Below are 13,140 nucleotides of genomic sequence, written 5' to 3' on the forward strand. Positions count from 1 at the left end.
AAGACCCTCTGAAATGTAAAAATCGGAGTCAGAGACAGGATCTGCCAGCCCCGGATGTTTACCGTAGAGATTTCCAGCAGATCAGATAGTCGCCGGAGTCTCTATGATTGTTCGGAGCCCGGGCGCAATGTTATGGCGTCACACCGGGCCTCTGCATTCAAACGAATGGCGCCGTCTTGGCTGGGAAGCCGAGATTTTTTTTTTTTTTTTTTTTTATTTCAGGCTTCCCAGCCTAGAGGTGAGATGTGGGGTCTTATTGACCCCATATCTCACTGTAAAGAGGACCGATCATACCATATTCCTATTACAAGGGATGTTTACATTCCTTGTAATAGGAATAAAATTGATCAACTTTTTTTTTTTTTTTTTTGTCAAACTAAAAAAAAATAAAAGTAAAATTATCAAAAAAACAAAAAAAAAAAGCCTCTGTACCCGTGTGCTTGCACGCAGAAGTGAACGCATACGCAAGTCCCCATATATGAAAATGGTGTTCAAACCACACATGTGAGGTATCACCGCAAACGTTAGAGCAAAAGCAATAATTCTAGCCCTAGACCTCCTCTGTAACTCAAAACATGTAACCAGTAAAAAGTTCTAAAGCGTCGCCTATGGGGATTTTTAAGTACCGAAGTTTGGCGCCATTCCACAAGCATGTGCAATTTTGAAGTGTGACTTTAACCACTTACCGACCAGCCACTGTATATATACACATTATTGCATTGAAGATGGATATCTCGGTAACGGCAGCAGCTGCTGCCACAACCGAGGTATCCATCTTTAGGGCCGGCGGTTCTGTACACGATAATGGTGGTCTCTGCGGCAGATTCACCACGATATCACCGTTATCGGTGGCAGGAGAGGTGCCCACCCCCCTCCCGCGCCCTCCGCCGCTTACCGGAGCCGTCGGTAGTGGCGGAGGCGATTGGGTCCTCTCACTTCCTAGGTATGGAGGCAAGTGAGGCTAAGATGGCCCCCACCCGTCTCCATAACATAGGAGGGCGGAAGCGACGTCATGACATCAGCTCTGCCCATTTGTCTTAAAGGCACATTTTTTTTGTCACTTTTTTTAAACGACTTTTTTTTTTTTTTTTTTTTTTTTTTTGCATTAAAGTACAAATTTGAGATGTGAGGACTTTTTGACCCCAGATCTCATATTTAAGAGGACCTGTCATGCTTTTTTCTATTACAAGGTATGTTTACATTCCTTGTAATAGGAATAAAAGTGATCCAAATTTTTATTTTCTTTTAAAAAGTGAAAAAAGAAATAAAATAAATAATAAAAAAAAATGTTTTAAGTGCCCTGTCCCGACGATCTCGCACGCAGAAGCAAACGCATACGTGAGTAGCGCCCGCATATGAAAACGATGGTCAAACCACACATGTGCGGTGTCGCTGCGATCAGTAGAGCGATAATTATTTTTTTCCCCAAAAATTGCGCTTATAAGACCGCTGCGCAAATACGGTGCAAAAAAAGTATTGCAATGACCGCCATTTTATTCTCTAGGGTGTTAGAAAAAAAACAATATATGTTTGGGGGTTCTAAGTAATTTTCTAGCAAAAAAAACAGTTGTAAACACCTAAAATCCAAAACGAGGCTGGTCCTTAAGTGGTTAATGATTTTTTTTTTTTTTTTTAAAGCATGAACCTTTTTTTTCACAAAAAAAAAAAAAGAAAAAAAAAAAAAGGAAGGTGTTCGAAAAATTGCTGCGCAAATACTATGCGAGATAAAAAAAATTGCAATGACCGCCATTGTATTCTCTAGGGTCTTTACTTAAAAAAAAAAAAAAAATACATATTTGGGGGTTCTATGTAATTTTCTAGCAAAAAAATGATGAATTTTACATGTAGGAGAAAATGTCAGAATTGGCCTGGATGGGAAGTGGTTAAACAGTATAGGCATTTATTTTTAAAGGTGTACATAGCTAGCAAGACTTCATTTTCTGACTAAAGTTTCACTTTACCTTCAGGTCCCTCTAGTGCCCATCAACTGTTGGTTCTTGGTTAACAGATTATATTGTACACATACTGTACTTTTTTTGCATGCCCCTTCTCTATGCAACGATCTGCCTTGACTTGCATAGAGATTTTATAACAGGTCAGATTATCTATTTCAGCATGTGGCCTCTAGCAATCTTATGATGTCAGAGGTACATATTAAAGCAGGATTCTAAATAGATTGGTCCTCATCAGAGCATTGAAATGAGAGATGAAATTCAGCCGTTTATTGGCACTCTACAACCACTAAGCTTAACTCTTAGGTTAAGAAAATTTACAGAACAGATTTGTAACAGAAAGCATGCAGTAATTTCCACTACATTCAAGATTTACTTACATCACAATACCAGTCCAGTGTGCATACATTTTTTATGTGTTTGTAATGCATTCTAGTGTAATTTTTCACTTTAAAACATCCTAATTTTTAAAAGCAGTATTATAGCATTTTCTTTGAGGTCACTTCCTGCCTCTTCCTTAAGCCTCAACATCTACCCAGGGTTTTTTTCTGCCATCTCCAGGAACATACACAGCTACTGCACACATTATCTAATAAACTGGGAAGTGGACCAAGGAGTATGGATCAACAGGGAAGCCAAATTAAAAATGGCACTTTTTTGATTTTTTTAAACCCCTCACACTTATGTGCATCCCAATGTGTTTACACACATTCCATGCAAGAAATAACAAAAATAAATAAATAAAAGCATGTTGCTGTACTTTAAAGTAAAAAAAAAAAAGCGAACACAGTGGTATGAACTTGGGTGATTTAAAAACATTGGTTTTGATGTGCATGTATTCAGGATTTGATTAACACACCTGAAAGGATCTGGTGTGAAAAAGCCTTTATACAGATGGTATGAAACTAAAAAAAAAAATATGTACTTGTACTATATAGTTTCAAAAGCCAATCCATGGCTGTTGTTGAACCCTTTACCTTATCTGCACAGAACACTATAGTCAACTACTTAGAAGGCTATGGTATTTCAATCATCACACATGCTTAACATTTAAACTTAAAAAAAAAAAAAATCTAATATTGTGTCTACAAAAAAAAAAAAAAAATACATTGAGAATACACAATATATCTTAAAAAAAAAAAAAAAAAGCCACATTAACCAACAACTGAGCTGTGCTTAAACAAAACCAAACGCAAAAAGGTTGGCCAAACACAAAGTTAAACATTGAAATATTAAGCTTGAATCACACAGGATACAATAACTTACAACAAAAGCCAAATAAAAGGCTTAGGACCTAGCTCAACCACCATTTCTTTAGCCAACCTACCCTATAGCTTAAGCAAACCAGCAATGCAATAAAAGTTGATGAAATTTCTACAGTGTGCCATAAATAAGCAGAAAAATATAACACTTACGTTAGAAGCGTGTAGAGCTGATGTAGCTTTCCAAACTCAACGTACTGTATAATGACCGAACCTCACGCTTATAAGCAGACACAGGTCAATCCCCTCCCCCAAAACAGCCACTAAGAGAGTCTCCCAGCCTGATAACATTTGGCATAAGGCATTGTTGGGGTAAGTTCATTGCATCTCAAAAGGGCAGCAGGATATGCACAGATGGCTCAACCCCCTCCCAAAAAACAAATAGTTAAGGGAGAGCCTTCTAACCTTGTTAAACCTGCTGATTAGGTATTCCCCCCCCCCAACACCACCAGAGCAATGCTAAATGCCTTCTCATATACACCTACAAGTTAAATGTAAAATAAATTACTGTACTATAACTTATTAAGGTTGCAGATCAATAACTCCCCACAATAGGGAACACTGATTACATAATATAAAAACATATACTATGTGTACATAATCACTTAATATATTACTATGAAAACTAATTTAGAATTCTTAAGCCCCATTTACACCTCAGCATTTTGTAGCTTGAAGCTCCAGAAAAAGCTAGGGGAGAAAAAAAAAAATTCAATTATTCTCTATGGAGATGGTTCACATCTCCACTCCAAGTCACCTGAAAAAAAAAAAAAGAAAAAAAAAAAAAAAAAAAAAAAGAAGGTTTTATTGCTTTTTTTGTAGCTCAAAACAGGCAGATTAGCACTTTATTTCCATAGAAATGAATGGAAACAAACGGCGCACTTTGTTGTGCATTTTTGCATCATTTTCTGCCCAAATTAAAAAAAAAAAAAAATGAACTATGAATAAACAACTAAAAATCATCATAAATAAAATAAATAAAAACACCCAAACCTGAAGAAAAAAAAAAAAAAAAAAAAGGGGCACCAAAAATTGCGCAAAAGCAGAGGAAAAAAAATGAACTACTTGAAAACAAACAAACAAAAAAAAAAAAAAAAAAAACACACAAAGTAAAAATTATAACATAGTAGAATATAAGAGTGGTCAAACATCAAGGGGTCCTAACCAGTTTGTACCAGGATGAGCACAACCTATGCCAATATGAGCAAGACTCCCTGGGTTTGTTTTGAGGCCCAGTTCACACTTGTGCGATGCGAGAACACCGCAAATCCAATGCGGGTTCTCGCATCACACCGACCCGCATGTCAGTTCACACTGCCATATGCGAATCGCTGTGGAGTATCAATACATTGTTAATGACACCCCCAGTTCAGCTTGCATATCGCACTGCGAACTGACAGTTCGGACATGAATCAGATCGCATATCTGTGAACACACATGCAACCTGATTCTGGTCCGAACAGAAAAAAGGGTCCTGTGCGTGTCTGGACCGAATGTGGTGCGATATCAACCATACTATCTGTATGCCAGATATCGCATCGCAGACATCGCATGTAATGTGAACAGCAGTGCGCTGCAAATTACATGCGATGTCTGGCATCACACAAGTGTGAACCGGGCCAGAGTGTTTTCTTATTCCTGCATCTATGACACTTACATAATGCACACAAGTAAGTTTTGTCTGTAGAACACAGAATCCAACAAATATTGGTGTACAATATTATATCAAGTAGTGCTGATGTTTGGATATGCTTATCGGTGGCATATCTTTTGATCCAAAAAGCCTCTGCCAACACAGAGCAGACTCCCAGACTGTGGCCCACTGAACGGGCAATGCTACCCTAACAAACCTTCCTAGGGAGTAAAGCTGGCCATACACTAGTAGATTAACTAACATTTACATCTATTTTTTTTATAACTCTAAAACAGGTAGAACATCATGTAGGATGTTCCCAAAGGTGAACGTATTCTTTAGGTCACTGTGGTTTTACCAAAGATAAAGCTGCCACCATTATATAGTGTAGTTCTTTGGGGTTGTCTGCCATGCGGTTTAAATGGATTCTGTCAGCAAATAGCCTTTCCAAAAACCTCTGAAGAAAGCAGACATTCCCAGACTTGCACACTATACAATATAGTCTAGTTCTAGATTCCAGACCGCAGTGTGAAAGGGGTCTAAAGGGTTAAAACCAGTCAATTTATAATTTAATGTCTGCTTCCAGACATGCAACAGAAATTAGCAAAAAAACAAAATGAGGGCAATTCCTCTTTGTCAGTTTTTACCTGAACGTGTGTCCCCCCCACTGGAAAATTTCCCTCCACCTCCTGCTCTGGTGACAACTAAAAATAAAACCTTATCGCGTCTCAGTAAAATTGGGCACAGGACAAAGAAGGCAAGTCTAACTAATGAGATAAAATCCTGACAAAGGTTGTAATACATGCCCAATAAAAAAAAAAAAAAAAAAAAAAAAAAAAAAAAAAAAACACGTTTTGGATAGAAATACACTTTACCTGTAAAAAAAAGTCTGCAGTGGAGCTCTCTCTGCGTTGCCATTTCTGATGAAGGGAATGCCTCTGACTTGGTTCCAGCCCAAAGCAAAGTCTGATTCATCCATTTAGACCTTGTTCATACCATGTACAGACAGGAGATTTTCTGCAGTTGTCTCTGCAAGGACACAAAGAAAACAATAGTTCTCTATGTGCCCTGTTCACACCACAACACTGGTATCACATGTGGATGATTGTTGTGCAGAAATATGCAATGTGTATGCAGTTATCTGCACAGAAAAACAAAACCAAAAAACAAAAAAAAGAAAAAACACAAAACAAAAAAAACACACCTCATGCGACAGCATTGTTCTGGTGTGAACAGGGCACACAGAAATCAATGGATTTCTTGGTATCCTTGAAGACCTACTTAAAAATTACGCACGTGATCTGCACATGGAGTAAACTAGCCCATGCAAGTCAAATCTGCGCGTTTTTTTCCAACAGTTTTTATGCATGTATGGTGGTAACGAGGCCTAAAGGTTTTCATTAACTACTGGCTGGTCACAGAGGTGCTATCATTCTGTGATAGCTTGACGTCATCTAGAAATATACATAAGGGTCGCCTCCAATGGCTGCTTCCATTTTCCCTGCTGCTGGCTCTGCCAGTCAGTTCTGTCCTCAATATCTCAATATAGTGACGGTGGTTTATACATTTATCCCCACTGAAAACCGTGGAGCCTGGTCATCACTAGGGATGGGCTCTGTTCGAGTCGAAACATGAGTTCGACTCGAACATTGGCCGTTCGCCCAACAGCGAACAATTTGGGGAGTTCGCAGCAAATTTGAAAAGCCGCGGAACACCCTTTAAAAATTCTATGGGAGAAATCTAAAGTGCTAATTTTGAAAGGCTAATATGCAAGTTATTGTCATAAAAAGTATTTGGGGTCCTGGGTCCTGCCCCAGGGGACATGTATCAATGTATAAAAAAAAAAAAAAAAAAAAAAAAAAAAAGTTTAAAAAAAAATAAAACAGCCGTTTTTTCAGGAGCAGTGATTTTAATAAAGCTTAAAAGTGAAACAATAAAAGTGAAATATTCCTTTAAATTTCGTACCTGGGGGGTGTCTATAGTATGCCTGTAAAGTAGCACATGTTTCCCGTGTTTAGAACAGTCCAAGAGCAAAATGACATTTCTAAAAGGAAAAAAAAAAAAAAAAAAGTCATTTAAAAGTACTAGTGCCAGCTATTAATGAATTGTCAGTCCCGACAATATACATAAAAGTCATTGAAAATAAAAAAATTAAAAAGCGCGGGGGTCCCCCAAAATTCCATTACCAGGCCCTTCAAGTCTGGTATGGATATTAAGGGGAACTCCGCGCCAAAATTAAAAAAAAAAAAAAAAGGCGTGTGGTTCCCTCAAAAAACCACACCAGACCCTTATCCGAGCACAAAACCTGGCAGGCCGCAGGAAAAGAGGGGGGACAAGAAAGCACCCCCCCCTCCTGAACCGTACCAGGCCACATGCCCTCAACATGGGGACGATGTCCCCATGTTGATGGGGACAAGGGCCTCATCCCCACAACCCTTGCCTGATGGTTGTGGGGGTCTGCGGGCGGGGGGGGCTTATCGGAATCTGGAAGCCCCCTTTAACAAAGGGGACACCAAGATCTTGCCCCCCCCCATGTGAATTGGTAAAGGGGTACATTGTATCCCTACCATTTCACAAAAAGAAAGTGCCAAAATGTTTTTTTTTTTTGTTTTTTGTTTTTTTAACAACTACAGGAGACTGCTTGGGACAAGTCTTTTTTTTTTTAATAAAAAAAAAAAAAAAAAGAAGATTCCAGCGATGTAATCCAATAAATCCAAGCTCTTACTCCAGCGATGTAATCCAATTCTCGATCTCCAGTGATGGATGATCTCCAGCGAGGAACACGCACAGGATCCTGCCTTCATCGGAGGCACCCAGCCAATGAAGCGGCGCTAGCTTGACAGCGTGACCCCATCCCCCTCTGACAAGGGGAAACGCCAGGGTTTCCCAGTCACGTGTACGGGTGACCCCGCCCCACTCTGATGCAATGGGAATCCTGCATTGCATCAGAGGGGGCGGGGTCACCTGTACATGCCATTGGGAAACCCCGGCGTTTCCCCTTGTCGGAAAGGGGTGGGGTCACGTGATGGATGGCCCCGCCCTCAGCTACATAAGCGCTGTCAAGCTAGTGCCACGTCGGTGGAGGCAGGATCTGTGCATGTTCCTCGCTGGAGATCGAGAATTGGATTACTTCGCTGGAGTAGGAGCATGGATTTATTGGATTACATCACTGGAATCTTTTTTTATTTTTAAAAAAAGGACTTGTCCCAAGCCTTCTCCTGTTGTTTAACATTTTACCCCTTACCAATTCACAAAGGGGGGGGGGGGGACGGGATCTGGGTGTCCCCTTTGTTAAAAGTGGCTTCCAGATTCCGATAAGCCCCCCGCCCACAGACCCCCACAACCACCGGGCAAGGGTTGTGGGGACAAAGCCCTTGTCCCCATCAACATGGGGACATCCTCCCCATGTTGAGGGCATGTGGCCTGGTACGCTTCAGGAAGGGGGCGCTCTCTCGTCCCCCCTCTTTTCCTGCTGCCTGCCAGGTTGCGTGCTCTGATAAGGATCTGGAGTGGAATTTTGGGGGGGAACCCCCATGTCATCTTTTTAATATTTTGGCGCACAGTTCCCCTTAATATCCATACCAGACATGAAGGGCCTGGTAATGGATTTTTGGGGGACCCCCACGCATTTAAAAAAAAAAAATTTTCAATGACTTATGTGTATTGTCAGGACCGACAATTCATTAATAGCCGGCACTAGTACTTTTAAATTACTTTTTCCCCCTTTAGAAATCTCATTTTGCTCTCGGACTGTTATAAACACGGGAAATATGCGCTACTTTACAGGCATACTATAGGACACCCCCCGGGTACAAAATTTAAAGGAATATTTCACTTTAAGCATTATTAAAATCACCGCTCCCAAAAAAACGGACATTTTTAAATCTTTTTTTGCATTGATACATGTCCCCTGGGGCAGGACCCAGGTCCCCAAACACTTTTTATGACAATAACTTGCATATTAATCTTTAAAATTAGCACTTGATTTTTCATGTCCGTGTCCCATAGACTTTAACGGTGTTCAAACAAATTTTTTGCCTGTTCGCATGTTCTGGATGCGAACCGAACAGGGGGGTGCTCGGCCCATTCCTAGTCATCACTGGTTGTGTCAACCTTACTTCATCCTGTCAAATTTCAAAATTTTTACTCAGTTTTGTCTGGGGAGTATAAAGTTGTGATGTTCCCCATCTCAAATGGTAAAGTTAAAGAGTAACTCCGCTTTCGTGGGGAGAAAAAAAAAAAATTGCAAATAAAAGAAAAAAAAAAAAAGTCACATTGATAATTGGTTATTAAAAAAAAAAAAACACCTTTCCTTTTCAATCTGCAGCAGTGTAATTTTCTGAAAATGTAATGCAACATGGCTACCTGGAGGTGTTCTGTACACAGAGTGTGTACTGACCACGCCCCAGAAACAATTTTCTGCTTGTGTGATTGGCTCACCAGTTTTCCCAGAAGACTGCACTAAGATACAAGCCAAGTTTCAGGCATCCCCTGCAACAAGTGTCATTTTTGGTGAGATATTTCCAATAGGAACACATCTAAAAAGGGATGCAGGCCCAGCAGCATTCCTCTCACATTTGTGCCCTGCAGCGGCTTAATACTTATGAAACCACTCCCATTAGACCCACTGAGAATAGAGGCACAGAAGAACAAGCAGGGATTTCTTCAGAATAACAAAAAGGTAGGAATCTACAACAAAGTTTGTTAAAATCCTTGTAATGTACATATCACCCAGGGAGGAATGTTATTTTCTCAAAATAAAGTGGCGTTACGCATTAAAGTGGCAGGCCACCTTAAAATCTGTAAATCTAAAGGCATCCATTATCTAAGATTAACCTATCTCCCTGTAAAGAAGAAATCGCTATACATACCTTTTTGAAGCAGCTCCAATACGATCTCCAGCGGCGGAAGCTCTGCAGAGGACACAGCCAACAACAGTTGTAAAATGAATGGGAAGGGATGTCACCCATAGACTTACTATGGGGCTTCCATTGTCTGCTGCCTCTTCTGCACCCGCCTCCAGAGAAGCCACCGCTGACAGCTCAGTGTGGCAGCGGACCGGAGAAGCTGCAAAAAAGGTACGTATAGCGATTTCTTCTTTTCAGGACTAGATACAACAGTCTTAGATTGTGGATGTCTGTAGATTTAGAGAGATTTTAGTGTTAGGGTAGACCTCCGCTTTAAACGTGTGAGGAAGATGGGTCAAGGGCATAGTAGCTAGGGTGGCAAAATAAAAAACGTATCCTATTGGGACCCATATGAAAAGCTCATCTCAATTCCCCCATATTATTTTAATAGGTTCCCTGCAAAGTAGGCAATAATATAATGTGTAAGGTCCATCTGTCCACTGAAATGCTAGTAACTTGCCCACAAATGGGGAGGAAATATTAAACTGGGAATAAAAATTCTATTTCAATATCTCATGTGTGATGTTCTCCGCTAATGAGGGTCCATTTTTGGCATAAAAACAGGTCCAGTAAAGTAGAATGGAGCATCTGCAACTCTCAACAACCATTTAAAAGCACATTGAAACCTTAAAAACACCAAAGCCCAAATTTTGTCTTCCCCATCAACTAAAATGCATTCTTTAAAATGTTGCTGAAACATCTTTTTTACTTGAAAATGAACACATGATTATGCCGATTTCTAGTGCCATCCTTTCCCTCCTCTTCTAAAAACATGTCTATGTTGCTTTCATTGTACTCAACCAGGAGATTTTCCTTTACTTTCAGTGTGACAGGAAGTGCAGGGGAGACTCCTCTATTGGACTGGCCATGCTAGTCAAAACAAATGTAAGATATGGCTGGAGCTGGACTATTACTATGAGTGGAAATCTAGCTGATCCAACTAGCTACTTAAAATAGTATTCAATCCAAAAACCAAATGGAATATATTGCAGCTAGGGTTGTCCAGGTACCGATACTAGTATCGGTACCGATACCAAGCAATAGCCAGAGTACTTGTACTCGGGCAAATGCTCCCGATACTTCACCTGATACCTGGACAGTCAGCAGTGATCGGTGACTGGGGGAGTTACGAGCTCCCCCCACCTTCAGCTGCTTTAGTGAAATCTATACAGCGGTGATCGGTGCTGGTAACTCCCCCACACGCGATTACCGCTGACTGTCACCGCATCCTCCTCCAGTCCCCCTCCGTTCTGTTGTCCTACTCCTTTCTTCCTCCGTGTCCCCCTCCGTCCTGCTGTACCTCTCCATGTCCTCCTCCTTCCTTTATTGTATGGACAGAGTCAGCTGACTGTCCATTCACATAACTGAAACATTGTAACCTCCTGTGATTACGATGTCTCCGTTTATGAATGGAGAGTAGCCGCTGTCTTCTCTCCATTCATTTTCAGTGCAGCTGAGGCTGCAGAGAAAGGAACTGGGGAATCTCTATCCTCGGTCTCTTTCTCTGTCTCAAGGGGGAGATTTCAGGGGTCTATTAAGACCCCTGATATCGCACAAAAAAAAAAAAAAAAGAAACCATGTGACAAAAAAAAAAAAAGGTATCGATATCAGTGAGTACTTGAAAGTATCGGTACTTGTACTCAGTCTTAAAAAAGTGGTATCGGGACAACCTTAATTGCAGCTTACCAATCATTAGATATGGTGGCTGCATTTGTTTTCTCCCTCCATTTTTCACCTGGTGATCTGGCTAGTAACATACCTCCTATATTCGAAAGCCCTCACTCTGGATGAAAGATCAGAGGCACAACAGAGAGCAACATTGTCAGCCGGTGGGGGGAGGGGGGGTAAAGAGTGTTAAATAAATATACTAAGCAGATTTAGATACACTAACAAATTGGCTAATAATTTTACAGCAAGCTTTTTTCTTTTGGGATAAATTCAATACAATGTTTGCTTTTAGGTTTAATTCAAAATAAAAGGGTCTTTTTTTTTTTTTGAAAGATTGGGGATTCTCACTTCCGTTTTAAATCTTGTGTCTCAGTTGAGAATTCTCCCATTAGCAAGTTGAAGTAAGGGGATCTCTTAACAGAGGTTCTAACCCTTCCCCATGCTACAAGAGAAAAAAAAAAGCGCTACTTCCGTCGGTCATATTTTAACCTCTTCTTGACCATACACCACATATATGATGTGAAAGGAAAGATGAGCTTCAACACACTGACCAAGCCGTCTCCAAAAGTGCTCCCAATCAATCATGTTATCTGAAGTGAAAACCAATCACAGCTGTAACGAGATTAGGAAGCTGTTCCACCTCCCAGCATTGAAGTGGTATTAAACACAAAAGTAAGCATTATATTGCAGATTGGCATTTTTTTTTTTTTTTTTTTTTTTTTTTAAGAAGCTTTCGATCTAGGGCTGCAACTAACAATTATTTTCACAATTGATTAGTTGGCCGATTGTTTTCGATTAATTAGTTTTTTTTTTCCGTTAAATAAAAAAATAAAGTTAGACTGTTTTGCAGATTTTCAAACAGAACTGTAATATATTATATGCTGGACATACAAAAACAATGTCTTCCTTAAAAAAAAAAAAAAAAAAAATTTTAACGAACGTTTGTTCGATTTTCTAATCGTTAGTGGGGTAAAATCGATGTTTGTTTTCAACCACAGTGATGGGAAAATTTAGAAATAGAAAACTACTTGGTCAAAAGGAACTTTCAGACAACGTATACGGTTTTCGTTCAGAAATTACATTCGTTTTAAAACAGAATGTTAGAAGCAAGTGAAAATTTCAAACATTCTTTCATTAAGTGAATGTACAAAGATTTTTCGTATGAATATTGTCGTCTGAAAATTGATCCGTGTGGCCAGCATAAGGCTCGGTACACACCTATGCAGTTTGCTTTTGATCTGTTTCTGCAGTGCGTTTTGATTTATTGCGCACGTGATTTTGCTGCGATTTGCTTTTTTTTTTTTAAAGCTTTTTTTGGCCAATTTGTTGTTGGGCAGATTAAAAAAAAAAACCCACAAATTTCTGCAAAAACGCATTACATGCTTTTCTGCAGCTTCTCCAATGAAGACTATTGAACCAAAAAAGCACCGTTTCTGCGCCGAAAAACTCCCTGACCCTCTCCAAATACACAGCAGCTGAAAAAAAGCATAGATGTGAACGTTAAATGAACTGTAGCGCATTTCTGCAAAAGGCACCCAAAAACAGGCATAAGGCATTTAGTAACAAAATGGGGTAAAAAAAAAAAAAAAAAAAAAGCCCTTTATAGTACAAAGAGCAAACAATTGCTACTGTAAGGGGTGCATTTTTTTTTTTTACTGTGCAACAGTGAAATATTTACAGTAGTGATTATTTGCTCTTTTTGTACTCTAAAGCTAATT

General features: G+C 39.7%; 1 protein-coding gene across 5 annotated transcripts in view; it reads right to left on the minus strand.

The window, feature by feature from the left end:
* The window catches only part of EIF4G1 (eukaryotic translation initiation factor 4 gamma 1), a 92,113-nt gene that overhangs the window by 54,089 nt on the left and 24,884 nt on the right, over positions 1-13,140 (minus strand). For 3 of the 5 annotated variants that reach the window (XM_073626615.1, XM_073626614.1, XM_073626613.1), the window contains exon 2: positions 5,723-5,876. The exons of the other annotated variants lie outside the window; for them this stretch is intronic. In XM_073626615.1, the coding sequence (XP_073482716.1) occupies positions 5,723-5,826 (104 nt within the window). In that variant the 5' untranslated portion in view covers positions 5,827-5,876. The remainder of the gene's footprint in view (positions 1-5,722; positions 5,877-13,140) is intronic. 5 annotated transcript variants of the gene reach the window in all.

The sequence above is a fragment of the Aquarana catesbeiana genome, linkage group LG04 (assembly GCF_042186555.1).
Source record: "Aquarana catesbeiana isolate 2022-GZ linkage group LG04, ASM4218655v1, whole genome shotgun sequence".
NCBI classification, from domain to species: domain Eukaryota; kingdom Metazoa; phylum Chordata; class Amphibia; order Anura; family Ranidae; genus Aquarana; species Aquarana catesbeiana.